We start from the raw sequence: 27,278 nt of genomic DNA on the forward strand, positions 1-27,278 counted from the left end.
AAGAGAAGAGACACCAAGTCAATTTATAAAAGAGAACATTTAGTTGGAGCTTGATTACAGTTTCAGAGTGTAGTCCATTGATACAGCTCTACGCAGGCAGGTATGGTGTTAGAACAGTAGCTGAGAGCTCAGTCTAACCTACCAGCAGGAAGCAGAGAGGGTAGGGCCAGAGACAAAAAGAGACTGGGCCTGGGATGGGGTTTTGAAACCTTAAAGCCTACTTCCAGTGACACACCTCCCCCAACAAGGCCACACCTCCTAATCCTTCTTAAACAGTTCTACTAACTGGGCACCAAACATTCAAATTATATGAACATTGTAAGGAGTCCTTCTCATCCAAAGCACCACAAATGGTTTGCTACTAGTTTTAGAATTCAGTATGTATACTGACTTTAAAATTTGTTGCTCAAATCAATAGTGTATTCCTTTTGGTAACTGGAATTTTGATTTTAACGTTTCGAGTGCACATTACATTCAAAGTACTTCATGTTGCTATTTACTTATTTTAAAAAGAAAAATAGTCTGGAAAAAGAGATACTTTTGTCAGAAATTATTTTGTTCATTTTTTTTTAGTTTAGCAATTAAAGTTTATATTGAAAAGTGAAAACAACAAAGCACCAGGTACACATGCCTCCACGGGTACAGGAAAGTCTCCCCAGAGGCTTTGCCTCTTCAGGGGCCATCTCTCTTTCTAAACCAGCTTCTCACAATGCTCTTCTGTCTTGCTGTTCCTGGGTCAGGAGCTCCAGGTTTCAAGGCTTGGCCCTTAGGTCAAGGCCTTAAAATGGTCCTACTTTTAAAGTAAAAGCAGGGTTTCTGTGTTTAGCTTTCTGAGATTGTTAAATGTACGTGCCTATTTTATAAATGATCGAGGGTACCTTTTCTCTGAGAGAGAACATGCATCGAATGGTGTATGGAATTCCTGCATTTGTGGTAGAAACTGCATTAATTGCCCGGGCAAGAAGAATTTATGCACAGGGCATCTATTGGTAAGCCTTCTAGGCACCAACCTCATTCTCACACGAGACTAAGTGGCATGGAGTCATGCCCCGGTAATTCAGTTACAATGTCATTTAACATGTAGCTCAACCCAGCTAAAGGAATTCAACCTCATGCCCACGTCCTTTTTTCTGCCTTACACCTTTTTTATTAAAAAGAAAATTATAGTTTAAATGACACCTTTTATCAGTTGTCATGTTAATACAATAAAAAGCCAGACACTTCCTTTACAGAAAATTTTAAATCTTACTCCATGGTAGGCATTCATGGCATATAGTATTATTTAAGTGCTGAAGGAGTGAATAAGTCTATGAGTACATGAATGAATGAATGAATAGCAAATGAATGAATGAATGAATGCGTGGTTGGTGCATGACTACCGATAGTGATTTGGTATGCAGCCAAGTCCTATCTTTTACAGGACAGCACTTACCTTGCCTGGTAGAATTAGCCTATTTATGACATGAGGTGTATGCCAACATCAGTGAGTAGATGGGTTAATCCTGTCTTCTTCACCAACTGTTGATGTTAGGAACATCCCAAGATGGACAATTAGATCAGGAAAAACAGGAAGTCTTTCTGTGTGGCTTAGATGAAGGTTTTGTAACTTTTGCAATAAAGGATCATGTAGTACCTTCATGTGTGTAGACTGGGGGTCTCCGACCACTGCCCAGCTCTGCAGTGTGAAAGCAGTCATACATCACAGTGATGGGTGATTGATGTAAACCATCAACTTCACAGGATCTATACTTGCTCTGGAGGACAAACCGGATATCTGTGAGGGGCTTTCTAGGTTGGGTTAATTGATGTAGGAAGTGCCCCATGAACTTGGGCAGCACCATTCCGTAGTCTGTGGTCCAACACTGAAGAGACAAGCCGAGCTATGGTATCATCTTTCTCTGTTTCCTGATGTTGTTTCTCTCGGGTTCTTTTCAGAAGCCATAAAAAAAAAAAAAAAAAAGTACTAATAAGGAACTGTGTATGATAATGTCTTAGTCAAAATCCTAGGTAAAGGCTTAGTCTCTAAATCTAGTCTTCCCGGTCAGCCATTCACAGTTTTAGAAGTACAATGTTTATTACTAAAATATTTTTACATGAATGTCTTAGCCCTTGCCAGGTAGACTAGGATATAAAGTAATTCAGTTTACCACCCAAGGTGAAAACCTACATAAGCCTAGAGGACTCTGTGGCTTCCTGCCTCACGCTCACTTAGGCTGTCTCAAGCAGGTGCCAGCTCAGGTCAGTCCTGAAGCATCAATCAATCAGAGAAAGTGATAAGGAATCCAGTATGTCACAGTGACTGATAAAGCTGATAAATGGGTGACCAGGCCAGCCCACTTGAGATTCTATAGTAATATCTTATATCCGCGAGGTGACAGTGGAGAAATGTGGAAATGGAATTTGTGCTGTGTAGACTTTTTGAAGGTAGCCAACCTTGGGGCTTAAATGTTAAGTTTTATAGGACAAATATGCCTCCCATCTCTAAAATTACCATGACCCACATATGAACTCACAGAGAGTGTGGAAGCATGCACGGGGCCTGCGTGTGTTCAAGCCAGCAGTGAAAAGGGGAAACGGACACTGGTTCCCATCCTTAACCAGGAAGCTAGCTCCTATTGATAATCCCTTATAAAGGAAAAGTTAGTTCTCTCCAATGGAGCTTCCCTGAGTTTATTAGTCACACTTCAAGGTAGGCCCCATGCCCAGCAGTTTAGGACCAACACACCTTGAACTCAATGGCCCTTTGTAGATACTCCTTGGCTTGGGCTTTTCTCTTTTCTCTTGTTGGACTTTTGCTTGTATATTATGATTTCCAATTTTGTGGGTTTGTTTTTTTTATACTCTGATTTGTTTGTCTGTTTTCTAAAGAGAGAGAAAGGAGGCATGGAGTTGGGTGTGTAGGGAAGAACTAGGAGGAGTTGGGAGAAGGGAAACCATGACCAAAATATATCGTCTGAGAATAATTATTTTCAATAAATTTTTTAAAGTAAAAAAAAAATCAGTGACCCAGTATAATCTTGAAATAAGATTTCTAATTAAATTTAAAATGTATTTTTATAAATTTTATTAATAGTAGAAAAAGGGACAGAGTCAGATGAGGACAGGCTGTGCCTGTAAATACAGGAAACTTCAGAAGCTTCTAGAAAATAGGGAGGCCAGATTGGGCTAAGGCAGAGAGGAAGACCTCACACAGGAAGTTGGGCTAAGGTTTTGTCAGTGTCAGAGATTGTTCAGCATTGTCTGGGTACAGTAGCAGGAAGAAAGCTTGTTACATTGTTTTGTGGCAAGTTCTAGCTCTCTTTAAGTAGGCCCTGAAGAAGTGTGAGGATGTTGGGACTGAGTTCTCTACCATTGCCCTCTCAGCCCTTAATCCTTGTGTTTATTCTCTAGCTATGCAAGACAGGATTAGGAAGGAAACAAAGGTTGATTTCAAAGTGTGGGCCTCTCTCATTCCCAAATGGAAATGATAACTTCTGGTTCATTATCATTGCTGTACTCATTATCATTAATATTTAATATGTGTTCTAGAAACATTGTGTTCTTTGGATTATCTCATTTTGTTGTGTAGCTTGTGGATTGCATTAATTACAGTTCGACTAATTAACTCGCAGAGTTTGAGAACCGTTAGCACATAAACTTAGTTTTATTTTTGATGTAATTATGTTCACATGATTTCAAGAGGCAGATAATTCTCTTTATGCAGAAAAATAAAACACATAAGAAGTAACTACTCTTGATTCCTTTGGATAGTTACTTTGCTCTTTCCCAGTAATGAGCTTTGGTACCAGTTATATGTTTTTTGATTTCTTTGTGTTGAATCTATAGATTGTCTAGGGTGGATTACAAAATGTAAAGGATAAATCTGTCAGACATTTACCCTTCCACCCCTATTCACTAGACTTAGAGACACTGCTGTATTGGCTGCATCCAGTTTTCTAAGTTCCTCTGGGTCTCTGGTTTAGCTTAGAAGTCACATTTATCTAAAGGCTGTTCATGATCTCACATGAATACTTTTCTTCCTTGCATGATTTTCAATTTTCTGAGCAGTTTTTCCAGTTACCTCTGGACGAAGTCCTCTGGGCATCCCTGAAGTGCTCTGGTATGGTGTTCTTCTTCGGTTTGCTATTGGGTATTCTTTTAAAGACACGGTGTGTGTGTGTGTGTGTGTGTGTGTGTGTGTGTGTGTGTGTGTGTGTGTGTGTGTGAGATCGCCTCTGTCCTTTCTCCTGTTGGATTTCTGGTTTCCTAAACCAGGTGTTCTATGTTTTCATTCTTTCTTTTTTCCCAAGCTATCCTCTTGTTTAGATGATAAATATCCTCTAGTAATTTCCTGGAAACAATGCTTGAAGAGATAATTGCATGCTTGGCAAGAGTGAAACAAATTAATTGTTCTTTAAATTGACTTGGCTATATGTCTACATTGGTTATTTACTTCTTTGTTTTGAACCATTGGCGACTGAAACCAAGAGCTGTGCCACCGAGCTTTGCTCCGGGCAGGAAAGAAATGTTCAGTTTTCTTTATCCTTTGTTTGAAACTTTTATTAAACATCTTTAGGTATTCATTTATAATCAATGGACAAGGAAGCTGTTCTGAACACACAGGGATGCGGGGATGGGGCGAGGGGTGGAACGGGGATGAAAGTCGTTTACTCAGGGTCGTTGTGAAAAGCGATCACAGTGAACAGTGTATTTGATGAACTGTGTATTTGGGGTAACTTTCAGTATCCGAGGGTTAGGTTTCCTGTTTATTTGACCCCTATGAATAATGTCCGTTCTCAGTGCTGCTACCGTTCTGGAAGCTGGGTGGGCCAGGAGAGCGTATAGTCTCCACAAGGGCTGTGGACGCTTCCTGTGCTCCCTTTGTGTTTCCCATGGCGTGCGCATCCCCCATTATGTCTACATCCCATCCCACAGTCCACAGACACGTTTGTTCATTCTCTTGTGTGAGCGGATATCGGACATGTCACTGGAGCGAGGCAGACCAGAGTCACAGTGCAGGCGAGGGGAGAGAGGTCCTCTAGGGGAGTCTGTTTCTAAAACTCATTTCCCCCTCATTCTTTTTTTCTCAACTGTCCCAGTCCGTTTTGGCTGCAGTAACAAATTATCACAGACCGAGTTGCTTAGACACAAATATTTATATCTCACAGCTCTGTAGGCTGAGAAGTCCTAAAATTAAATGCTGGCAGATCTGGAGTTGGTGAGCACCCGCTCCTGGCACGCAGATGGAGGTCTCTTTGTATCTTTACATGGTAGACAGCAGATATATATATATATATATATATATATATATATATATATATATATATATATATAGAGAGAGAGAGAGAGAGAGAGAGAAAGAGAGACTGAGATTAATATGGTTACATTTTCCCTTATCTTCCTCCAACTCATCCCACGTACCCCTCCCCCTTACTTTTAATTTTTTTCCCAATTCTCGGCTTCCTTTTCTTTAATTGTTGTTTTGCATACACCCATACAATACCCACACACTGATCCCCTGGCCCAGTTAACCTCCTGAATCCTTCTTTTCCAGAGGTAACTGGGAAAATGGTCAGAAACTTGAAAATCATGCAGGAAAGAAAAGTATTCACGTGAGATTACCGGCTGCCTTTAGACAAGTGCAACTTCTAAGCTAAGCCAGAGACCCAGAGGAACTTAGATAACCAGATGCAGCCAATACAGTCTAAGTCTAGTATATCTAAGTCTAGTGAATAGGGGCGGGAGGTGTGCAAATATGTGTGTTTATGTGTATGTGTGTAATAACATACATGTGTGCAACAATATACATTACATATGTAGTCCTAAATAAATAATACAACTTGCTCAGTCCATTATTACTTATATGCATGTTCTGAAAACTGACCATTTAATATTAAATAACCAATTGGGTGCTCTTCCTGCGGAAGACTATTTTACCCACCCTCAACATTTCTAAGCTGCCTTAGTTCTTTGTTTAGGGATAAGGCCTTGTGATCTTTCTCCCATACACATTAATGTATCTATTTGTGTAGTCTTTGGCCAGGTAGTGTTTAGATAATCATATTGGTGAAACGTTATGGATGCAGCTTCTCTGACATTTTAGGAGATACAATATTACAGTGAACTTGTTCCTCTGGTTTCTACAGTCATTCTTTCTCTTCATCTGTAATGATCCCTGAACAGCATGGTCTAATAACCTCAAGGGTGCAGCTCTGAGCTCTGGCATGCTTACCTTGGTACTAACCACCAGCTGTCTAATTGAACTTAAGACCCACTTAACAAAAGGGACATCATAGAAACCTAGCCAGTGATAGATATTGGAAGAGAACCCGCAGCCACCACTTTACTAAACCAGCATAATCCTAACTACATTCTAAGTATTAGTACTTATACTCAGAGATGAGGTTGTTCTCACTCCTCGTCAAAGAAACTTTTCTATGCAACAGAGAGAGAGAGACCATTACAGAAAGTCACAACCAATCAAAATACAGAGTTGTGGATCTCAGTCCCAACTGATTCGTCTGCAACACCAACCTAGCTTTCTGTCTTTTTTCCTTTTGTTAAAACTCATCAAGTCCGATTTTTATAGTTTTGGGCTTTTGGCTTTCCCCTGAAGCTCTGTCTACCTGCCAAAGGCCACGCCCTTGGTGAAAACTGACTCTACCTTTCCCAGCAGGTATCTAAATCAATTGTCCATAGTTCCTTAGCTAGGGATAGGACTTTGTGTCCCCTTCTCCAGGCCATGGAGTTTTGTGTTGGGAAGATCAAGCCAATCTCCTGACTGTTTCTATGGAAGCATTAATCTCATCAACAGAGCCTAACTCCTTGTCCCAGTTAACCTCCTGAATAGAACAAACCTGCTGCCTGCTACTGCCCGTTTTCCTCTGTTCACGCACCAAAACCAAACACAAGGCTTTGACAACCCTAACAGTTGTTCAGTTTTCTCCTCGTGGTAAAGCAAGCAATCAGCAGTAGCAGAGTCCACTTAGTACCCTCTAATTCACTTAAGTTCTTACCCTATCTACCCGGAGATAATGTCAAATCCCAAAGGTCTAGGGCTTGGTCATAAAACTTCTCCCCGGGTCCCACTTTAGATGCTAATCACAAGCCCAGTTGCTCAAATTTTTGGACAACAACCTGGTCGTGGTAACCCCAACACACTAGGCTTGGTAACCCTCCCTGAATATACCAATTAAACACCAAGTGTGACTGGGGTGATAGCCAAAGAAGTATGAGGAACTGAGCCTGATTCCCCCCAGGCCCCCCTCTCTCACACACACTCACCCACCCACACACACACACACACACATGATATGGTATGGCATGCTTTGGGGAGGTTGAGGCAGGCGGATCCCTGCAGCTTGCTTGTCAGCCAGCCTAACGCATTCTGCAAACCTGCAAGCCCCAGGACAGCAAGAGAGCGTCTTAATAAAAAAACAGGCAGCACTTCAGGAAGGACATCTGAAGGTGGCCTTTGGCCTGTACCTGGATACATGTGCACGTGTGTGCAATACACATACAGAGAAAAGGAGAGTGGGGGAGGGTAGAGAGGGAGAGAAGGGTATAGTATAAAGCAGAGAAAGACAAGCATATGGTCATGTTGAGAACAGATGATGGGGTTCCCTGACCCCAGATGTTACCTGTGTATTTTATACTTTCAGGCTTAAATAGAGCTAGTATTGGGGGAAGGGTCTTAGCTCTAGCCTTTGTAAGAGAACAAGGCAGTTCTCAGGAGATGATTGCTTCTGCCTCTGGTTTGGCCATATCCTCATGGATAATTGTTCTCATAGGGGGAGAGGGTTCAGTTCTACAAGATTTGCTATTCTTGGAACCCAAGAGGTTAAGGATAATAGCTTCATTTTATACTTCAGCCAAAGCAAAGAATAAAGATAGGGAATGGAGGCAGAGATGTTGGACTTTGATCTAGCTTTTAGTTAACTGGTAGTTCCGGGTGAAAAATCAATGGATTTTAGCAAAAGAAGCTTCTTCATGCCCATTGTGGTCCTCCGTAATTTTACCTGTGTTTCTGAAGAACCCACTATGAATTAAGTTCCTGAGACCTCTTCATTGAATTGAAATCATTTGCTCAGCGTCTCACAGGGCTCAGACAAACACTGGTGCTTACTAGTTCATTATAAAAGATATCACAAGGGCTACAGATGAAGGTTGCACAGGTTGAGGTGTGGGAGGGGCACAGGTTGAGGTGTGGGAGGGGCATAGGTTGAGATGTGGGAGGAGCAAATCCACTTCTCTGTGCTCTCAGGTAGTGCGGTTCTCTAGGAGCTTCTCATCCAAAAGTCTGGTGAAGCTCCTCTGAGGCTTTATGTACCATTCATCCCATTATAAGCGTGATTGAAGCATGCACAGCCATATTGAAATGTTATTGGATAAACAGGCCATACCACGGATAATAAACTCAGTGCAGAAGCAAAGGAAGACCATCCTCCTTCATAATTCCCTATGCCTGGGTGAGAACTGAGACGCAAACAAGATGAGGTCTAAACACTTCTCTATGGCCAGCTACAGAATAGAAAGCCAGCCAAGGCAAGAGCTAGTGGGAAACAGAAACTCCTAGTGTCTACGGCCTGTCTTGAACTGGGTATGGAATATCATACTGCCTAGTAGCTCCCCAGAGGAGTCTCTCCAGATTATCACATTAGCACACAGAGTTTGATCTGTAGATTTTCAGTAGGCACAGACATTCCAGTCTACGCATGAATCTCATGCTGGTGTCTTCAAGTCCTGTGTCCTATGTTTTTTCCCTTGATAGAAATTGGATTTTTTTCCCCTTTGTATCCCCCATCGCCAACTTGGAACTCACTTTTCATGGTTTTGCTACGTTGTTTATTATGTGCTCAGTGTCAGCAATCGGTGTGGCTTTTATCTCTTGTAGTAATTGAAATTGTATGTTCATTGTTGTAAAATACCTTTATTCTAGCACCTGTGCCGTAATTCCCTCAAGACAAAGATGAAGAAACATTTGTTCTAATTCAACACTCCCAGATTCGGAATGTGTGTCACAAGCAGTATAAATATTTTAACGAATGGATGCTTAATTGGGCATTTTTAAACTAAAACATTTTTACTGACTTCCCTTTATATACCGTTTTTTTTACTCCTTAGTAAATGGGGTCTCTAGAAACTAAGTGACACCATGAAGGTCACAGAAACAACATTGAAAGCAGGATGTATAACCTGGGACCGCTGTTTTTATGAGGATACTGTAACACCTCCGGGTTGTACATGATCTTCATTTTACAGAAGTCTAATGCAAACCTCTTATTTCAGAGTGGGCTGTCCTTCCAGGGTCGCCATCTTCTTCCCCTGCATCCTTCAGTGCTTCTGGGCTTAACCTTTGCCCAGCACTGTAATGGATGGATTTCCTTTCGCATGGGCATGGTAAGCCCGCAGCCTTGCACCTTCAGCATTTTAGTTTGCTGAGCGTGTGTTCCCTCCCTGCCGAGAGACTCTTTTAATTTATACAATGATAGATTGTTAGAAGGATTAAGTGGAAAGCACAAGTACTAACCACTCCTGTGAACAAGAGCATTTCCTGTTGTAATAAAGAGGCACGCCATGATTCAGCTTCTCAAAGTGGAGAGCTGGGGCACGTTAATAAGTGTTTTCAAGGTCTAGCTCTAATTTTTAGAAAACTTGAGATGAGAAAAACTTGTAGAGTGAAGAAAACGCCAGCTGTCTTATGCCGTTAGGATAACTGCAAATGTGAGTGGCCCACCTTATCTTGTAGTTTGAAAGCTCTCAGAGGGAAGGCATTATTTTATTTTTCTTGAGTGTCTAATTATACCTCATTCAGTGGATACTAGAAGCATATTAAACACTTCATAAATTTTTGATGCATGAGTTTTTAAATCCAGCATTAAAGCAATTTCTCTATTTAAAAATTGTACTTGAGCCATTAGTTTCCGGAACTCCACACCATTGTCTCTTAGAAGGTTTTCCATGATCAGTAGAAATGGACTTCTCTGACTAAGAACTATTCTACACGGAGATTTTAATGAGTAAAAATAATTACATTTATGAAGTGCGTTCTGTGTCATATTGCTCAGTAATATATTATCTATCTTAAAAATAATTTAGATATCATCTAGTAAAGTGCACAAGACCTACATTTTACCATCAGAAGACCTACATTTCGCCCTCTGTAAAGATTTGGAGAGGGGCGATTCAGTTTAGTTTTAAGTGGCAACAGAGCTACAAAATTCTTTAATAAAACAGTTTTCATGGAGCATTTGAGAAGAGCACCTCAGGATGTTATAATTGCAGGGAAGATTATTTTGACAAGACTGTGTAACTGATCCAAGCATTTTGAGCTTCTATTCATAGAACATGATGGAGCTAAAAATTAAAGTCTAAACTGAAGAGGGGCGCACTCACACAGCTGGGAGAGACACTCACACAGCAGATTTTCACTTGATTCCAAAGGTCTCCAACCACACGCACTGGGGCGGCTCAATGTTTTATCCATGAAGAAATTATATATATATATATATATATATATATATATATATATATATTATAGCACTTTATTCATTTTACTAATAAATTTAATAGTATAAATGGAGACATTGTAGTCTGCATTGTAGTCTGCAGATCATTTCTCATTAAGATCTCATGTTTCCTATTAAAAATGGAAATACATTGTACTTCTATTCTTTTTGCTTTTGGAGATGTTTTTTGGCAATAATAGTAGTAGTCCCTGAGGAATAGTTCAGAGTAGTGAAGACACCGGTGGATCTGGCCCATGTAAACAACATCACCAAGTAATATACCTAGGAAGCCAAAGGGAGGCAATGGGGTATGATCGGGACAGCTGTCAAAACTGTGGCTATCCAGAATGAGTGGTCACTCCACTTAAGCCCTGACTGGCAGGGGCAGCCTTATTAGTTAAAGGAGGCTAAAGTAGTATTAAAGATCCTTCTCCAGCCTGGGACTCTAAAGGATGGTGATTGCACTGTTGAGTGTGGTATAGGTAGGTGCTGCTGGAACATGTAGGAGCCGGCTGGGGAGCGACATTGGAGATATGCAGGGTGGTTACCAGATATCAAGTCACTGCCACAAGAGGAGGACTACTGAGCAGTGAGGGGAACAGTTGACAGTGCAGTTACTGTCCTGTTGCTCTGAGGAGAACCCATGACTAACTCTTCTAAGGAAAACATTTAATTCAGGGCTTTCAGGGGTTAGTCCATTATCATCATGGCAGGGAGCATGGCAGCAAGTATGATGCTGTACAAGTAGCTGATCTGCAGGCAGGGGGAGAGAGAGAGAGAGAGGGTTGGGAGGGGATATATTACTTGGGCTTTGAAACATAAAAGTCCACTCACAGTGACAAACATCTTCTAAAAAGGCCACACCCACTCCAAATACTTATAATCCATTCAAACAGTTCTACTCCCCAATGACTAAGCATTCAAACAGATGAGCCCATGGAGACCATTCTTATGCAATCATTACATTCCACCTCCTGGCCCACGTAGATTTGGAGCCATATCATAAGGGAAAGAATATCTTCAGTCCAACTTCAAAAGTCCCCATAATCCATCACAGTCTCAACACTGTTTAAAAGCCCAAAGTTCAAAGTCTCTTCTGACGCTCAATGGCATTCTTAACTGTGACCTCTGTAAAATCAAATACTTCCAACATGCATGGAACAGAATATATGTTATCATTTCAAAAGGGAGAAAAAGGAACATAGCGAGGAAGTATTGGAACAAAGCAAGAGCAAAAACCTGCAGGCCAAACTCCAAATTCTATATCTCTGTGTCAGATGTCAAAATGTTTTCCAGATCTCCAACTCCTTTTAGCTTTGTTAACTGCAACAGACTTCTCTCTCTTGGGCTTGTTCCACAGCCTATTAACAGCTCTCCTTGGCAGATATCCCAAGGCTCTGGCATTTCTAACATCCCGAGGTCTCTAACACAATCAGGATTCACTTCAGCTTCACAGCCTCTCTGAGCAGGGACACTCCTGCCCTCAGCAGCTCTCATTATCTGAAGAAGAGAATTTTATAACCCCTTTCTTGTATCCTTGACTCTAAAGCCAGAGCCTTGTGGCTGGAGCTGCCAAGTTCTCCTACTTGATGGGGCTGGAACTTGCCTCCTCCGGATTACATTCACTTTCTGTTGTTGATGGTTTCTTTTTCTGCTTAAGCGTTTCTTTAATTACTTTCACAAGTTGAAACCATAGCTGAATGGGTTCTTACCCCGAGGTTACCACTCTGTTTATTCTATTTAGCACCAGGCTATTCTTTAAGACTTTTATCTCCTTGAGCACAGGACTAGGTTCCAACATCACCTTTCCTAGCGCTCGTGTTTCTCCTTATATTATGCATTTTGTATTTCTCTTTGCTCCAGTTGCTCCTTTCCATTGTAGATCTGTGTGAGAGTGACTGCTAATAATCACACGACACAGTCAATACGAGGCTGTCTTGAAATTTCCTTTGCCAGTGATATTAGTTCAAAAACTCTTCAATTTAGCCTCAGGCATATCTTAAGAACAAGGGCAAAAGGCAATCATATTCTTTCCGAAAATATCTTAAGAATGGTCTCTAGGCTTAATATTAATAATTTTTTTGCTTCAGAAACTTATATAGAGTTGGGCTAAAAAGTTCAAACCATACTCAGTACTGTCTTCCATGCTCCTCCAAGAATGACTCATTAAGCCCCTTTTAAAACATCCAAAGTCTTTTTCATATTGCTCCAACAAACAGCATGGCCAGGACTGTCACAGCAATACCAACTCCTGGTACCAACTTCCATCTTAATCCCTGTTCTGTCACTGTGAAGAGACACCATGACCAAGGCAGCACTTACAAAAGGAATCATTTGGTTGTGGGGTAGCTTACAATTTTAGAGGTTTTGTCCATTATTAACGTGGTGGGAGCATGGCTGCAGACATAGCAATGGGGCAGTAGTTGAGAGCCACATCCTGATCCATGTTCAGGGAGAGAAAGAGAGAGAAAAAGTGAACTCGGCATGGGCTTTTGAAACCTCAAAGCCCAACCCTAAATAACACACTTCTAACCACACTTCAATCATTCTTTCAAAGAGTTGCCCTCCAGGGTGACTTAGCATTCAACTGTATAAACCAATGGGTCCATTCTCATTCAAATCACTGCAGGGGAAAAAGTTCCAAAGTCTGTTGTAACAACGCGGTATCTCTGAGGGCTCTGAAGGGATGGTATGTCCAAGCCTACTCTTGGCTGTGGATTTCTGCATTTCATGTGGGTCTCTCTTCCCATTATCTCTCCTGTATGTGTACACCTCCAGACCAATTCATCCCTTTTATAAAGACATTACTCACAGTGAATTATGGCCTGTTCTAGTTTCATTCATATTGCTGTGATAAAATATTCTAAGCAAAAGCAACTTAGGGAAAGAAAGAGTTTATTCAGCTTACAATTCCTGATCACAGTCCATCACTGAGAGAAGTCAAGGCACAAACTCAAGACAGAAGTTTTAAGGCAGTCCTACTTGCTATTCCACACAGCAGTATTTCTGATCAAGAAATTTACTTCACAGCAAGTAATTACAGCAGGAGCCATGCATGGAGGATGCTGCTGGATGACTGACTAGCAGGAAGGCTTGCTTATGCTCAACTAACTTTCTCATATAGGCTAGGACCAACTAAGTGCCCAGGGACTGGTGCTTCCTACAATAGGGTGGGCCTTCTTACATCAACTAGCAATAAAGACATTCACCCACCCACATACAACCTGAATCCACAGGCCAATCTGATCTAGGTAATTCCTCAATTGAGGCTCTCATCTCAAGTGATTCTACGTTACCATATAAAACTAACCAGCATAGGACCTATCCTGACAACCTTGTGTATTAGTCAGGGTTCTTCAGAGTAACAGATCTTATGGAGTGAATCTCTCTACATAAATATATAGACAGGGAATTTATTAGAATGATTTACAGAGGGCTGGAGAAATGGCAGTTAAGAGCACCCGACTACTCTTCCAGAGGTCCTGAGTTCAATTCCCAGCAACCGCATGGTGGCTCACAACCATCTGTAAAGAGATCTGATGCCTTCTTCTGGTGTGTCTGAAGACAGCTACAGTGTACTTATATAGAATGATTTACAGACTGTGGTCCAGCTAATTCAAACATGGCTGCCTATGAAGGGAAGGTTCAAGAATCCAATAGTTGTTCGATCCACAAGGCTGGATGTCTGAGCTTGTCTTGAGCATATGCTGGAATTCCAAAGAGGTAGGCTCTAATGCCAGTGGAGGAATGGACTTGCTAGCAAGGACAAGAACAAACAAGCAAGAAAACAAAACAAAGCTTCCTTCTTCCATGTCCTTTATGTAGGCTGGCAGCACAAGGTGTGGCCCAAATTAAAGATGGATCTTCCCGCCTCGAATGATCTGGAGTTAAAAGTTTTCACTTCCCGTCTCAGAGATCTGGATTAGTAGTGGGTCTTTCCACTTCAAATGATTTAATTAAAAAAAAAAAAAGCCCTCACAGGTGTTCCTAGTCATTTGAATTTTAGTTAATTCCAGATATAGTGAAGGTGACAACGAAGAACAGCCATCTTACCCCAGACACTTGATTATATCAACAGCGATTCCATTTCCATATAAAATTACATTGTGAATTACTCAAGATTAGTACTTTAGAATCAGGACGGATGATAATTTCATCCCTAAATATGTCCTAAATTATATGTATCTTTTCATCTCAAACCCAATTCCAAAAAAGACTCATGGAGGAGAGCCTGGTATAGCCTTATATTCTCATAGCTAGCATGTCATATCTCCAATTAATAAATCTTACCTTTTATTAGTTATTAAGAATGTAGGGGCTGTTTGTTTGCAATGCTCTTATGAGTGCTGGCTAATACAGAGTTTCATATGAATTCTTTTAGTTCAGATCTTTTGGCTTTAGGTAGTATGGAGAGTATGTCTCCCTCAAATGTACATTTAAGTCTTAACCCTATACCCATGAATGTGATGATATTAATAAAAATGGATGTTAAGTCATTGCATTGTTTTTCAAGTCCTAAATCCAATGTTTGGTATACTAATAGAAAAGAGGACACACAGTCCCATCATTGGCCTCCCACAGAATTGTCCTTAGAAACAATAAAAGGAGATGGCATGGACTTCAAGTGAGGAGGCAGCTGAGACTCTTTTCTTTGTCCTTGACCTCTACTCTCCTCTCCTTGAGCCCTAAGAATTAGGCCCATATGCCGCTGTTGTTGAATACGTAACACTGAGTGACTTTAAACAGAACAGTGGCTTTTCTTTCCTAGTACTGTGTAGTACAAGGTGGAAATCATGGTCTTGGCAAGGCTACACCCCCTCCTGTTACATTGCTGCCTGTTTGTTTGTACTTGCAACCAGTAAATCTCTGCTTTAAAAAGACTCTGGGTTTGTGAATGCATTATTCATGACCTTCTTTATTGTGTGCTTATGATATGTGTATTATTATTGTTGTTATTATTACTAGTACTATTATTAAGAAGAGTATGGCAGCAAATATCTTCAAGTATTCAATAGGCAAAGACAGGTGGATCTGTGTTCATTCAATATACTGACTGCACGCGTGCGCGCACATTGAGCTCAGGTTTATCATTCTAATCATCAATGAAGAAGATGCTCTACATCCTTGCTCACAGGCATGTCTGGTGGGGTAATTTTTCTCAGATGAGATTCCTGTCATCCCAAATGAGTATACCTTTTCCACATTGACACAAACCTAGCCAGTACATCAGTTTTGAGGAAATTTCATTATGTGGTATTTTATTATCTAGCACTCGGTTCATCTGTGGCGCTGAGGGGTTTGCTAGCAGGTACTTAAGTTTTTTTTCTGTAAGGAAGCAAGGAGGAGCAAGCGAGTAAGAAGTACTCCTCCACGTTGGCACTGGTCCTGCATACTTAAGCTCCTTTTATTTTGCTATTGGACTGATGCCTAGAACTTGGATGGAAGGGTGGAGGGTGTGTTTACCTTTGAAGGCATGTAAATTTGTCTCAAATAAACATTTTTCTAATTATCCTCTTAAGAAACTGTTTTGCATACAACAAAGGCTCATGCTCCACTATGTTCATCGCAGCCTTATTTATAATAGCCAGAAGCTGGAAAGAACCCAGATGCCCTTCAACAGAGGAATGGATACAGAAAATGTGGTACATCTACACAATGGAATATTACTCAGCTATCAAAAACAATGACTTTATGAAATTCGTAGGCAAATGGTTGAACTGGAAAATATCATCCTGAGTGAGGTAACCCAATCACAGAAAAACACACATGGTATGCACTCATTGATAAGTGGCTATTAGCCCAAATGCTCGAATTACCCTAGATGCCTAGAACAAATGAAACTCAAGACGGAGGATCAAAATGTGAAGGCTTCACTCCTTCTTTAAAAGGGGAACAAGAATACCCTTGGCAGGGAATAGAGAGGCAAAGATTAAAACAGACACAGAAGGAACACCCATTCAGAGCCTGCCCCACATGTGGCCCATACATATACAGCCATCCAATTAGACAAGATGGATGAAGCAAAGAAGTGCAGGCCGACAGGAGCCGGATGTAGATCGCTCCTGAGAGACACAGCCAGAATACAGCAAATACAGAGGCGAATGCCAGCAGCAAACCACTGAACTGAGAATAGGACCCCCGTTGAAGGAATCAGAGAAAGAACTGAAGAGCTTGAAGGGGCTCAAGACCCCATGTGTACAACAATGCCAAGCAACCAGAGCTTCCAGGGACTAAGCCACTACCTAAAGACTATACATGGACTGACCCTGGACTCTGACCTCATAGGTAGCAATGAATATCCTAGTAAGAGCACCAGTGGAAGGGGAAGCCCTGGGTCCTGCTAAGACTGAACCCCCAGTGAACTAGATTGTTGGGGGGAGGGTGGCAATGGGGGGAGGATGGGGAGGGGAACACTCACAAAGAAGGCTAGGGGGGATGGGGATGTTTGCCCGGAAACTGGGAAAGGGAATAACACTTGAAATGTATATAAGAAATACTCAAGTTAATTAAAAAAAAAAAAAGAAAGCTTACTTATTTGCCTTTAGCCTTTCCTAGATGGCTCCTGACAAAAATTTAAATTGTTGTACATAGAATGTATTTTTATCAAATTCTTTCCCTTCTCCCAATGTCTCCCAGAACGTCACCATGTCTAGTTAGATGAACCAGTGTTTATTGGAGTCACTTACAGGAACATTGGTGACATCCGTGGCTAAGTTACTAAAAGCCCACCTTTGTGGGCTTTCACTCAATGAAACTACTTCACTTAGTTATCTTCTACCTCCTAGACTGTTCCACCTTCCAAGGTCATGAGCCACAGAGGCTGTGAGGGTGGGTGGGTGGTGTCTGTAATGTCAGGTGAGTGTTGGATAACCCTTACACACTTCTACAAGAGAATGTTGTTAAACCTAATCATTCGAGGATTCTTTGAGTGCTGGTAATTATACTTCTGTGATTTTGAGGAAGTAATGGATATTTCATGCATAAAGGTTAGAATCTTGCATCAGGCTCCTATCCTTATCATATGTTGTCATTTGTGATAAATTGGTGGGGTTTTTTATGATGGGTAAAAGCTTGGTAGAAGGCCCAATGAGTAAACAACATTTTACATTATTAAGAAATGATACAGGAACACAACTCAGCCTTAGATATGGAGTGTTAAGAGGTAGCATGTGCTTTAGCCGTATGGCAGAGTTAGGATTTGACATTATTGACAATTCTCTTGTTTGGTCCTCTGTAGTTATTATATAATCTGAAATGGAGTAGGCTTTCATGGAACAAGCATGTGTGTGTAGAAACCTAAGACTCTTCCTGGAGGGAATTTCTGTGGACAGTGTTATGTTTTAACTTCTCACAGAAAAATGAGCACAGATTTAGAGACGCAAAAATGGGAGCCAGATGATCTAATGGGTCAAGAGTGAAGAGGGAGCTATCTCGAGAGACATTTGTGTTAGAAGTTTTTCAATCATCCATGACCCAGCTTCACCTGACTAGAGCACAGTTTGCCATAGACCTGTGAGCAATGCGGTCATTGGGTTGAATATAGCCTCTGAGCCACAGTAACTTGGAGCAAACTGGGGGGCTTGACAGCAATGGCTAGAGATCAAATTGGTTATAATCACAGAGTAGAACAATGGCAATATGACAGGTGAGTGGAGGATCCATGCTAAAACTGCACCTTTCCCTGGGGGAACCTTAGATTCCAAGGACTGAATAGCAAATATCACAGAGATATTTATCACAGAGATGTTTATTATTTTCTCACATTTTTTGAATGCTAGCCAATTTGATAACGTCAACACAGTTGGTTTCTGAGACCTCTTTTCTTGCCTTACACAAGGCTGCTGTATTTCTGTGTCTTTACATAGATTGTCTTTTATGTGGTGGTATGTGGCACTATTCCTGGCACTAATTTGAACAACTGTGTACTCACTCCAGAGAGAAAACCAATGACAGACCAAGAAGTAAGGTTGCTACCAAAGTGCAAATGGGTGGAGCAATGGGTTTTCCTGGGTTACGTGAGCAGAAATGACTCAAAGACAGCTGTATCACCAAAAAGTTCATGATAGCTGGAAACCTGAAAGGACTACAGAGCTGTCAGGAAGCTCTTTATAAAGTTTGTCTGAGCTTCTTTCAGGCAGTGAGAATGATTTCTGCCTCTTGTAGGCAGCTTGGTTGGTCTGAGTATTTCTCAGAAGTCCTCACTGCTTTATCAGGTTGGGGAGGGAGGGGCCTGATGAAATTGCTCAGTTTCAGGGACCTCTCCAGCTCTATTGATTATGTCTTGAGTTTAAAGAGCTTCCCTGCAGGATGGAACATCCCTTTAGAGCTTGAATTTTAGTGAATGTTCCTCCAAGATGGAGTTTTTTTTTGTTTGTTTGTTTGTTTTTTTTTTTAATCTCACAGGAGATTACTATGCAACAATTGGTTGGGCCCTAAGCTTTTGTTGTGTGGACACTATTAGATTAGGACTGACTCATGATCTGTAACTTTAATTACCTCCTTAGAAGTCTTGTTATTGAGGTATTAGAGATTAAGAGCTCCACATATGAATTGTTTTGAGGGCATAATTCGGCCTGCAGCAGGGGGCCCTTTGGGAGACACCAAGAGCTGGTAGCTATAGTCCCAATTCTTTATAGATCAGGCAGGATTGGGAACATATAGTTTGTTCTAGGTTTTCCTTGTGGTAGAAATGTTCCTTTATGAACTTGGAGAACCATAAATGATAGGAAACCTTTTCTGTGCTGAGCTGATACTGCCTTATGTCTCAAGGTTTCTATTACTGCAATAAAACACATGTCCAAAATCAACTTAGAGAAGAAAACATTTAGTCCATCATTCAGTGACATCTGGGAGGAATTGGAGGCAGGAACCTGGAGGCAGGAGCTGATGCAGAGGCCATGGAGGATTGCTGCTTACTGGCTTACTAGCTTACTGGCTTACTAGCTTACTGGCTTGTCTCTTATCGATTACTTTTTTAAAAATAGCACCCAGGACTACCTACCCATGAATGGTGGCTCTCCCACATCAATGACCAATTAAGAAAATGCTCTATAGGCTTGTGACACAGGCCAGTCTGTTATGAGTATTTTCTCTCGTTTTTTCCCAACATAAATTTTTTATTGATTCTTTGGGGATTTTACATGAAATTACCCCTAAAAAATTTGCTTCCCAGCCTTTCCCTGTCCTCTCAAACCTTGTTACCTCCCACTCAGCAAAAAAAAAGTTATTTATATACTCACTGGGGTGTAGTCAAATGCTCCTTGGCTTGCCCCCTCAATGGAGCTGAGTCCTACCCCTCCTGCATCCCTGCTGGAAGCCATCTGTTGTGGAGGGTGATACCCTAGTATCCTACTTTAAAGAGTCCTCTCTGATGACTTCCTGCCTAGGCTCTTACTATTTTGGGGAGAGGGGTGGTGTTGCAGTGGTGATAGGGGTTGTCACAGAAGTCTTCCACATCCCTCTTTCTCAATTGTGCATCTGCAGTCATTGGTATCACTGTGAAAGTAGTGTATTTGCTCTATATGGATGGTGGCAGCATGGATTATGGACTTCCGAATGGTTTCTGGCATCAGCACAGACCTGAGGTTCCTTCTTCTCAAATGACTTTAGCCTGTGACATAAAAACTGGCCAACCTTAACTCTTGACTCTTCTGTCTTGAGGCTTGTGAGCACCTTAAGGTAACTGTATCCTGGAATATGCACCATTTTTTGGTGCTAAGTATAGTTGAAAATATGGACTCTACAATCCTCTGGGTCTGAAACCTGACTTCATTATGCTCAATTTGTGTTGTTAGTTAGTTCTCTGTATCTGTGGGTCCAGCATCCAAGGATTCAAGTAACCTTAGATCAAAAATATTTTTTAAAGTGCATCTTATTAAACACACCACTTGCTCTCTCGCCTTCTTGCTTTCTCTTCTGCTCCCCTTCTTTCCCCATCCCCTTCCCCATTTCTCTCCATGACTGGCCTCTCCTCCTCCTCCTCTTCCTCCTCCTCCCTCCTCCTCCTCCTCCTCCTCCTCCTCTTTCCCTCCTCCTATTTTTCTTTTCTCCTCCTCCTCTTTCTCTCTCTCTCTCTCTCTCTCTCTCTCTCTCTGTGCCTTTCTCTGTCTCTACTACCCTCTCAATTCCTCTCCCCATGCCCTGAATTAACTCTATTTTATACTAAACACACACACACACACACACACACACACACACACACACACACACTATTACTTAAACAAAGAAACAGCAGAACTCCTTTCCTAGTTTTGACATTATCACAAGTAATTTGGCAGTGGTCAAAAGTACCCTCAAGATCTTCCTCTCAGAATTTTTCCTCCTTTCAAACTATTATGGATTAAGATGGTATCAAAAGGGATTCATCTTTGACATGTTAGGCATAGTAGCCAAATGTAAAAGAAAAGTAATTCGTCAACACACTTATCATCTGAGATGATCACCACGCAACTCATATTTGTGTAGAATAAAGGAATTTAACATCTGCTTACTAAGATGCTGTGACAAATTAACCTCTGGATGGAAATTTCACTTGAAAAGGGAAAACACGGGTCGCTTTTAAAGCATATTCTGTATCTGCTGGTTCTTAGCCGTTAGCTCAGTGTATTGCCATGTGGGGAAGATGTATATTTTGCAGTGGAATATTCTGATATCCTTCACAGCCTTGCTTGTGTATACTAATTACACACCGGTGGGGTGTTCTCTTTCCTCCCAGAATCTGTTAGGCTGATCCAAGAAGCTGAATGAACAACAGTAAAATTCTAATATATGGCTCCTAGTTTTATAAACATTTTCTCCTTCACAGTAGTGTGGCATCAGTGAATTCTCAGTTCACTGAAACAACTTATGTATTTAGTGCTTGATCACAAAGCTCTTGAATATATGCGATGAAAGGGCCTACCTAGGCAAAGGACTCAGAAAAACCTGACTAGACATGAATTAGGAGAGCACTCTTGCTATACTGGTGGCCTCAGAAAAGTGTGAGATGGCCAGAGTTAAGAGTCTTCCAAGGTGATAGTTCTCAATTCACAGAAGAGGGACCTCTTCTTGTGCTTCCCAGTGAGCATCACACTCCCCCTAAAGGCTGTGCTAGGTGTGGAGTGGGTGGTGAACACAGAACAGAGTGTCTTAAGGACAACTCTCTGTTTTCATAACATGTTCTTGCTGACGTTTCACCAAGCTGGACAACCCTGGATTCAGAGGATTCTGCGGAAGAGGAAGACGAGACTGACCAAAGTTTCCAGAGCTCTTGGGGGGGTTAAGAGCCATAGATTAGGAAGGTTCCAAGCAGGGGAAAAGCAAAATAAGGCTGTGGAAGGACGTGTCTCCTCTGGTCCACCATCCTATCTATGAAAGTGTTCATAAAACAAATATATTTGCCCATAAATCTAAATTTTACCCAATATATTATATACAGGAAGTAGAAAATATGTTGAAAGTAATAGTAAATAATAAACAGTAAGAAAGCTTTTCTATGATGCTACATTCTTAATTCATTTTGACTCGTCTTAAAATGCTGTATTCATTGAATTAAACCATGTGGGATGTAGATAATTTTGGATAAAAACTGATTTACTTTGCTGTACTACAGGTAGTGAGTATATCTAGGAGGAAATTGAATTCACTTTATAATTTTTCCATCACTTACTGTTTGAAATGTATCAGATTAAATATAATCCCCTATTGATAAATGTTCTAACCTTTACAATTCTTTTCTCAATTTGCTGGATTATTAGATAAATGTTTAAAGCCTAGGATTTTTAAAAGAGTAAGATTTTTTTTAACTATCTGTAATAAATACCCTTTCCCATTTCAAAGCTCAAGTGTTTGTCTCTGTTTCTGTTTGCTATCACAGCATAGAGCTTATAAACCACACTGTGAGGGACACCATAGCAATAATAGGTTGCTAAGCAAGTCTCTCAGCTAATTAAACAATGTGCCTTGAATTATTCTGACCGTCTGCTCTGCTCACCCATGATGGAGCAGGGGAGAACGATGCTCACTCTAGCTTTTGTCAGAACTTACGCTGGGTATAAGTGAAAGAATAGCCTACTTATAATAATTAAAAAGGACTACAAGGTAAAATTGTATGGAATGAATGTTTGAAACAACCCAATATCCAGTGATAATCAAATGACCAAACAATGGTGATTTCATTAAGTATTTCAAAATCATACCTATTTCAGGTTTCTTTATAATGTAGTAAATGCTATATTTTATCAGGTTACAAATATTTTATCGTATAAACCAGAAGCACAGTTTAATGCATCCCTTTCATAAACAAGCATTTTTACCCTATTACTGCTGCTTTTCAAACTAAAATTGAGACAGAAGGATGCCTATTTAGCTTATCCAAATTATAATTAAATTTGGCACTTGGGTATTTTACAGAGTGCAAGCGATTCTCTCTAATGAGAGTTGTAAAATGCAGTCATGGACCAGGTCCCAGACTGCTCAAATAATTTATTTTTCTGCTTAGAGTTACATCACTAATTAAAAACAAAGGCATCATCGATCGGCGGGTAGCACGCATGGATGGGGACTGTGCACAGGCAAGGAGCTTCAGGCCTGACGAGCATACACCTGTTCTTGTATGCTACCCCTGAAGCTGCTGTGAGAACCCGGCTTTCATTTCCTCCCCATTTCCATCCTCTCTGTGTGCTGCTTCTTCAGTGAGTTCTCAGAAATCATCTCCTCGAGTAGAAAAAGCATCTTTCTGTATGTACTTGCCCAGTAGGTCCGTGGTTTAAACCGATTTCACTAATCCTGCTTGGAAGGAAACTTACATTTCCATGGAGAGTATCTGTGGTTCCAATCACTGTAGGTGTAGCTCATAAGATCTTATCTGTTCCCTTTGACTATTTGATAGTTTTCCTTTCAATCTTTAGTTAGCTATTATTGAGAAACACAGTGTACATTCTATACTCAAGACTCTAAAAATGTCAAAAACCTGAAAGTTTAAAACCATCAAGAGCATGTTAAGGAAAATGGTGAGGGGATGTGAAATGTCAGCGTTCGATTCCTACAGGTCTCTCCTTGGTGTTCTGAGGCATTAGTGCCATGAGCTTCTAGAATGTTCTTTGCATTTTTTCCCTCACTTTTCCTTCCTTTCTTATACTCTTTAATGCAGCTGGAATGCTTGCGGATTCTTCTGAAACCTTCTAAGCCTGAGTCTGAGGAACCAGCTGGAGGATGCCGTCTGAACACTGCCTCAGGTACCCACTGAAGGAGGATCCCCTTTTCAGTGTAGCTAGCTGAACCTGGGAACACGACAGTGCTGAGCACAGAGCACAGAGCACTGAGGACTGAGCACTGAGCACTGAGCACAGAGCACTGAGCACTGAGAACAGAATACAGAGCACAGAGCACTGAACACAGAGCACAGAGCACTGAGTACTGAGCACAGAGCACTGAGCACTGAGCATTGAGCACAGAGCACTGTGTATTCAGCACTGAGCACAGAGCACTGAACACAGAGCACTAAGCATAGAGTACTGAGCACAGAGCATTGATCATTGAGCACAGAGCACTGAACACAGAACACTGAGCACTGAGTACAGGGCACAGACTGAGCACCATTTGACTAAATAAACAAAACAATCATAATTTTTTGTGATTTGGGTATTTTGAAAAAGGATGAACCACTGAGACCTCTTGATCAAACCTAGAAAGCCTTGTGAGTCTTTGGCCAATACTACTTTTTGTCTTTTTCTTGCTTGGGATGGCAACCCTTTGAGTAAAAGGCAAATCACTGTAAAGATACATGACGAAAATTTGTAGAAAACTGTTCTGTCTCTGAATATTGACCCCTTTAATGCAATCGGTTTGGGGAGGATCAGAAGTTCCTGATAATAGTTTTTGAATATTTATTTATTGAATAAGTATTTTAATACAGAATTTGATTTATTCCTTCATAAACTGGGAATTCTGTGGGAGAAATGGCTACACTACCCGCAATGCAGATGCCAGTGTGAAAACTGTCCTGATGGAACAGTGCGGCGCAAACACAGGAAAGAAGTAAGCCTGAGATCCCAGGGATGAGCTGAGCTGGGAAATGCACCAAGGCAGGAGGGAGCTTTGTGGTAAAATCTGAGAGGCAGCCAGAGAGAAGTATATGGCATGGCGGTCATTCTGCTCGGAGGCAAGTTCCCGTCAGTTTCAGAGGAAGTAGTCCAAAGGTCTCTAGAAGAGATAAGAAGAGAGGTAATAAAACTGAGGAATATCTGTGGAGTGTGAGGAATTAGATATTTCTGTTAAATAAAGCTGTCTGAAGCAATTAGAGATGATTAGTTCCAAAATAAGTTCAGAATCGGTGGTGTTGCCTGAGCAGGTGTGACACCTCTCCATGCCTCTCGTGAGCATGTGTGACACCTCTCCATGCCTCTTGTGAGTTCGTTGCAGCCAGTCATTCTCAGTGGAGAATTAGGGAACGGCGTTCAAGGACTAGCAGTATTTCTTATCATCGGGGATCCAGGTACAGTTGATTTCAGCTACTCACTGTGCTGAACATCTTACAGTGTAGGACAGGTGCTCAAAACAAGAGACAGCCTATCTCAGAATACAGTTAGCACCAAGGCCAAGAAGCCCTGGGCTGGATCTGGTGCCCTGCCTGTATGGTGCACATGGCCTATGGTATTTACATGGTACCACTTCAGACAATTTGTTCCTTGGTACCAGAATGAGTGTGTGTTCTCCAAGTGATTTCTCACCTTAAGCCTGCAATTTATGGTGATCAGTTCCCCTCCTTCTGCTGTGTCTTTCACTGTGTAGTCATATCCTTCCCCGCTCCCGCCCAGAGCCCTGCCTCCCCTCCTCTCCGGCTTCCATTATACCCCTTGGAACTGTTGCAACAGGGCCATGAATGCTGTCCCGTCTTCTTCCGCAGCACAGCCCCTTTATGGAAGAGCCGCCCAGATTGCAGGCCCTGGGATCCTCAGCCTGCTTTTCTCCAGAGAACTTTTTCTTCCACCCAGTCTCATTCTACCGCAGCCACAGGATGGATCTTGTGACCCCCATTAGTCAATTCATGTCTGAGGTTCCTCCTACCGTGGATTCGCTTCTGGTTTGCAGGTTTACCTTTCTCATAAATGCCATTGAGTTCTTTGTATGTTAAACAGCTACTGCTGCTGGCCATGGGGCGTGGCTGTGGGAGTGGCTTGTATCCCCAGGGAGATTCTGTTGGGGAAAACTAAAGTTTCATTTATAGGCAGTTATGAATTTGACATAGTTTCTGGATCAGGGGTGAGGACTTTTGTTCACTTCTTTTCTTATCACTGGGACCTCATCCAGCACAGATACGTGCACACTCTGTGCATGTTACCATGATCTCTGGGAGTTCCTATGTTCCTTGGTCCTCCTGGATTAGGTGTCTTGAAAGCCTTACTTCCTTGATAACCCTTCATCTCCTCTGGGATCTTTCCACCTCCTCTTCTGCGGGCTTCCCCGAGCTCTGAGAGGAGGGATTGGCTGGAGACAAACCAACCATTTAGGACCGAGTGGGCCCTCGGTCTGTGAGTTAGCACAGTGTTGTTAGGAGTCATTTTGTTGCTAGCTTCCCTTCTTAGCTGGTTTGAATTCTGAAACTTTGCTCAACCCCTAATTTTTCCTGTTGTTTTTGTGGGATTTGCCTGTGAAAATTCTCACTCAGATGAACTGAATGACCTATGCTATCCAGTTCACAAAAATCTTTAAATCAAACAAGCCTCCAAATGCCCCGAGTGTTACAACTGTTTCTGGTGCTTCTATTTCCTGGCCCCCGAAGAAGCAAGCCAAGCCGTGGCCTGCTTCTGTGCTCTTGGTCGCTTTTTCCATGTGAGCGGTTTTTACTGTGTTCTTGGGACAGCTGGGCTCTGTCGGTTTCTCTCTGAGAAGTACAAATTATGTGTCCATAGCCAAGACTCTGTTCTGAGCTTCAGACCTATGAATCAAGCTGTGTTTCTGACATCTACACTTGGAACAAAGTCTTTAAGACAACTCCAATTTAATATATCCCAAGATGAGGTCATTATGTTCTTCTTTTCCAGGGGCCTGCTATTGGGATATCAAGTTTTATAAATATGAGCATCTCCATGAAACCCCTTTCCCATCCATATCCATATCTAGCCTGTCACCAAGGCTCCTAACTCTCCCCATGAATAGTTTTCATATCTGTTCACCTCTCTGAAACATTATATTGATGGTTCAGGGCAGGGCTCAGATAGAACCTAGCTGTTACCATGGTCCCAAACTGCTCTAATCTGGCCCAGTCTCCCTAACTGCTTTTGGATCTGTAATCCAGTTGACCTTTTCTTAGAATTTCCATGGCTCTTGGTTGTCCTGGCCCACACATCCTGCGTGAGTTGTCATCACCTCATCTGTGGTGACTCAGTTCACTGCAACCCTCAGTTTCAGCCACTGCTTTCTGTAGAAGAGTGTGTCAGCCTTTCTGGGCTCCCTGCTGACATAGGCCTAAGCTTTCGAGTATCTTTTCCTGCATACATCTTCTCTTCTCTTCTTTGCATGAGGGTGGTAACTCATCCATCTGTGCCTTAGATATTTTCTCCTTTGGGAAGGTGAGAGCACTTAGTTTGTCACTGCCCTGGAAACCGAATATTCTGTGATACCGTTGCCACATTTTATTTATTGGTATTTTATTTCCGGTATGTAGAATAGCAAGGCAGAACAAAAGTTTCTTGGATGAGCGAAGGGGTATAGAGAGCTGTTCATTTATAACTAACTTTCTCCATAGTCTTAATATTTGTTAATTGTGTTTTAATTTAGGCTTATTATTATTGCTATTTTTATTTCTAACAT

At 41.5% G+C, this 27,278-nt stretch overlaps 1 protein-coding gene across 4 annotated transcripts in view; it reads left to right on the plus strand.

Annotated features, from left to right (window-relative positions):
* Positions 1 to 27,278, plus strand: part of Klhl32 (kelch like family member 32) — a 215,337-nt gene that overhangs the window by 22,953 nt on the left and 165,106 nt on the right. For all 4 annotated transcript variants that reach the window (XM_032905088.1, XM_032905100.1, XM_032905095.1 and 1 more), the window contains exon 2: positions 23,617 to 23,701. In XM_032905088.1, coding sequence (XP_032760979.1) covers positions 23,679 to 23,701 — 23 coding nt within the window. In that variant the 5' untranslated portion in view covers positions 23,617 to 23,678. The remainder of the gene's footprint in view (positions 1 to 23,616; positions 23,702 to 27,278) is intronic.

Source organism: Rattus rattus, chromosome 1 (assembly GCF_011064425.1).
Source record: "Rattus rattus isolate New Zealand chromosome 1, Rrattus_CSIRO_v1, whole genome shotgun sequence".
NCBI lineage: Eukaryota > Metazoa > Chordata > Mammalia > Rodentia > Muridae > Rattus > Rattus rattus.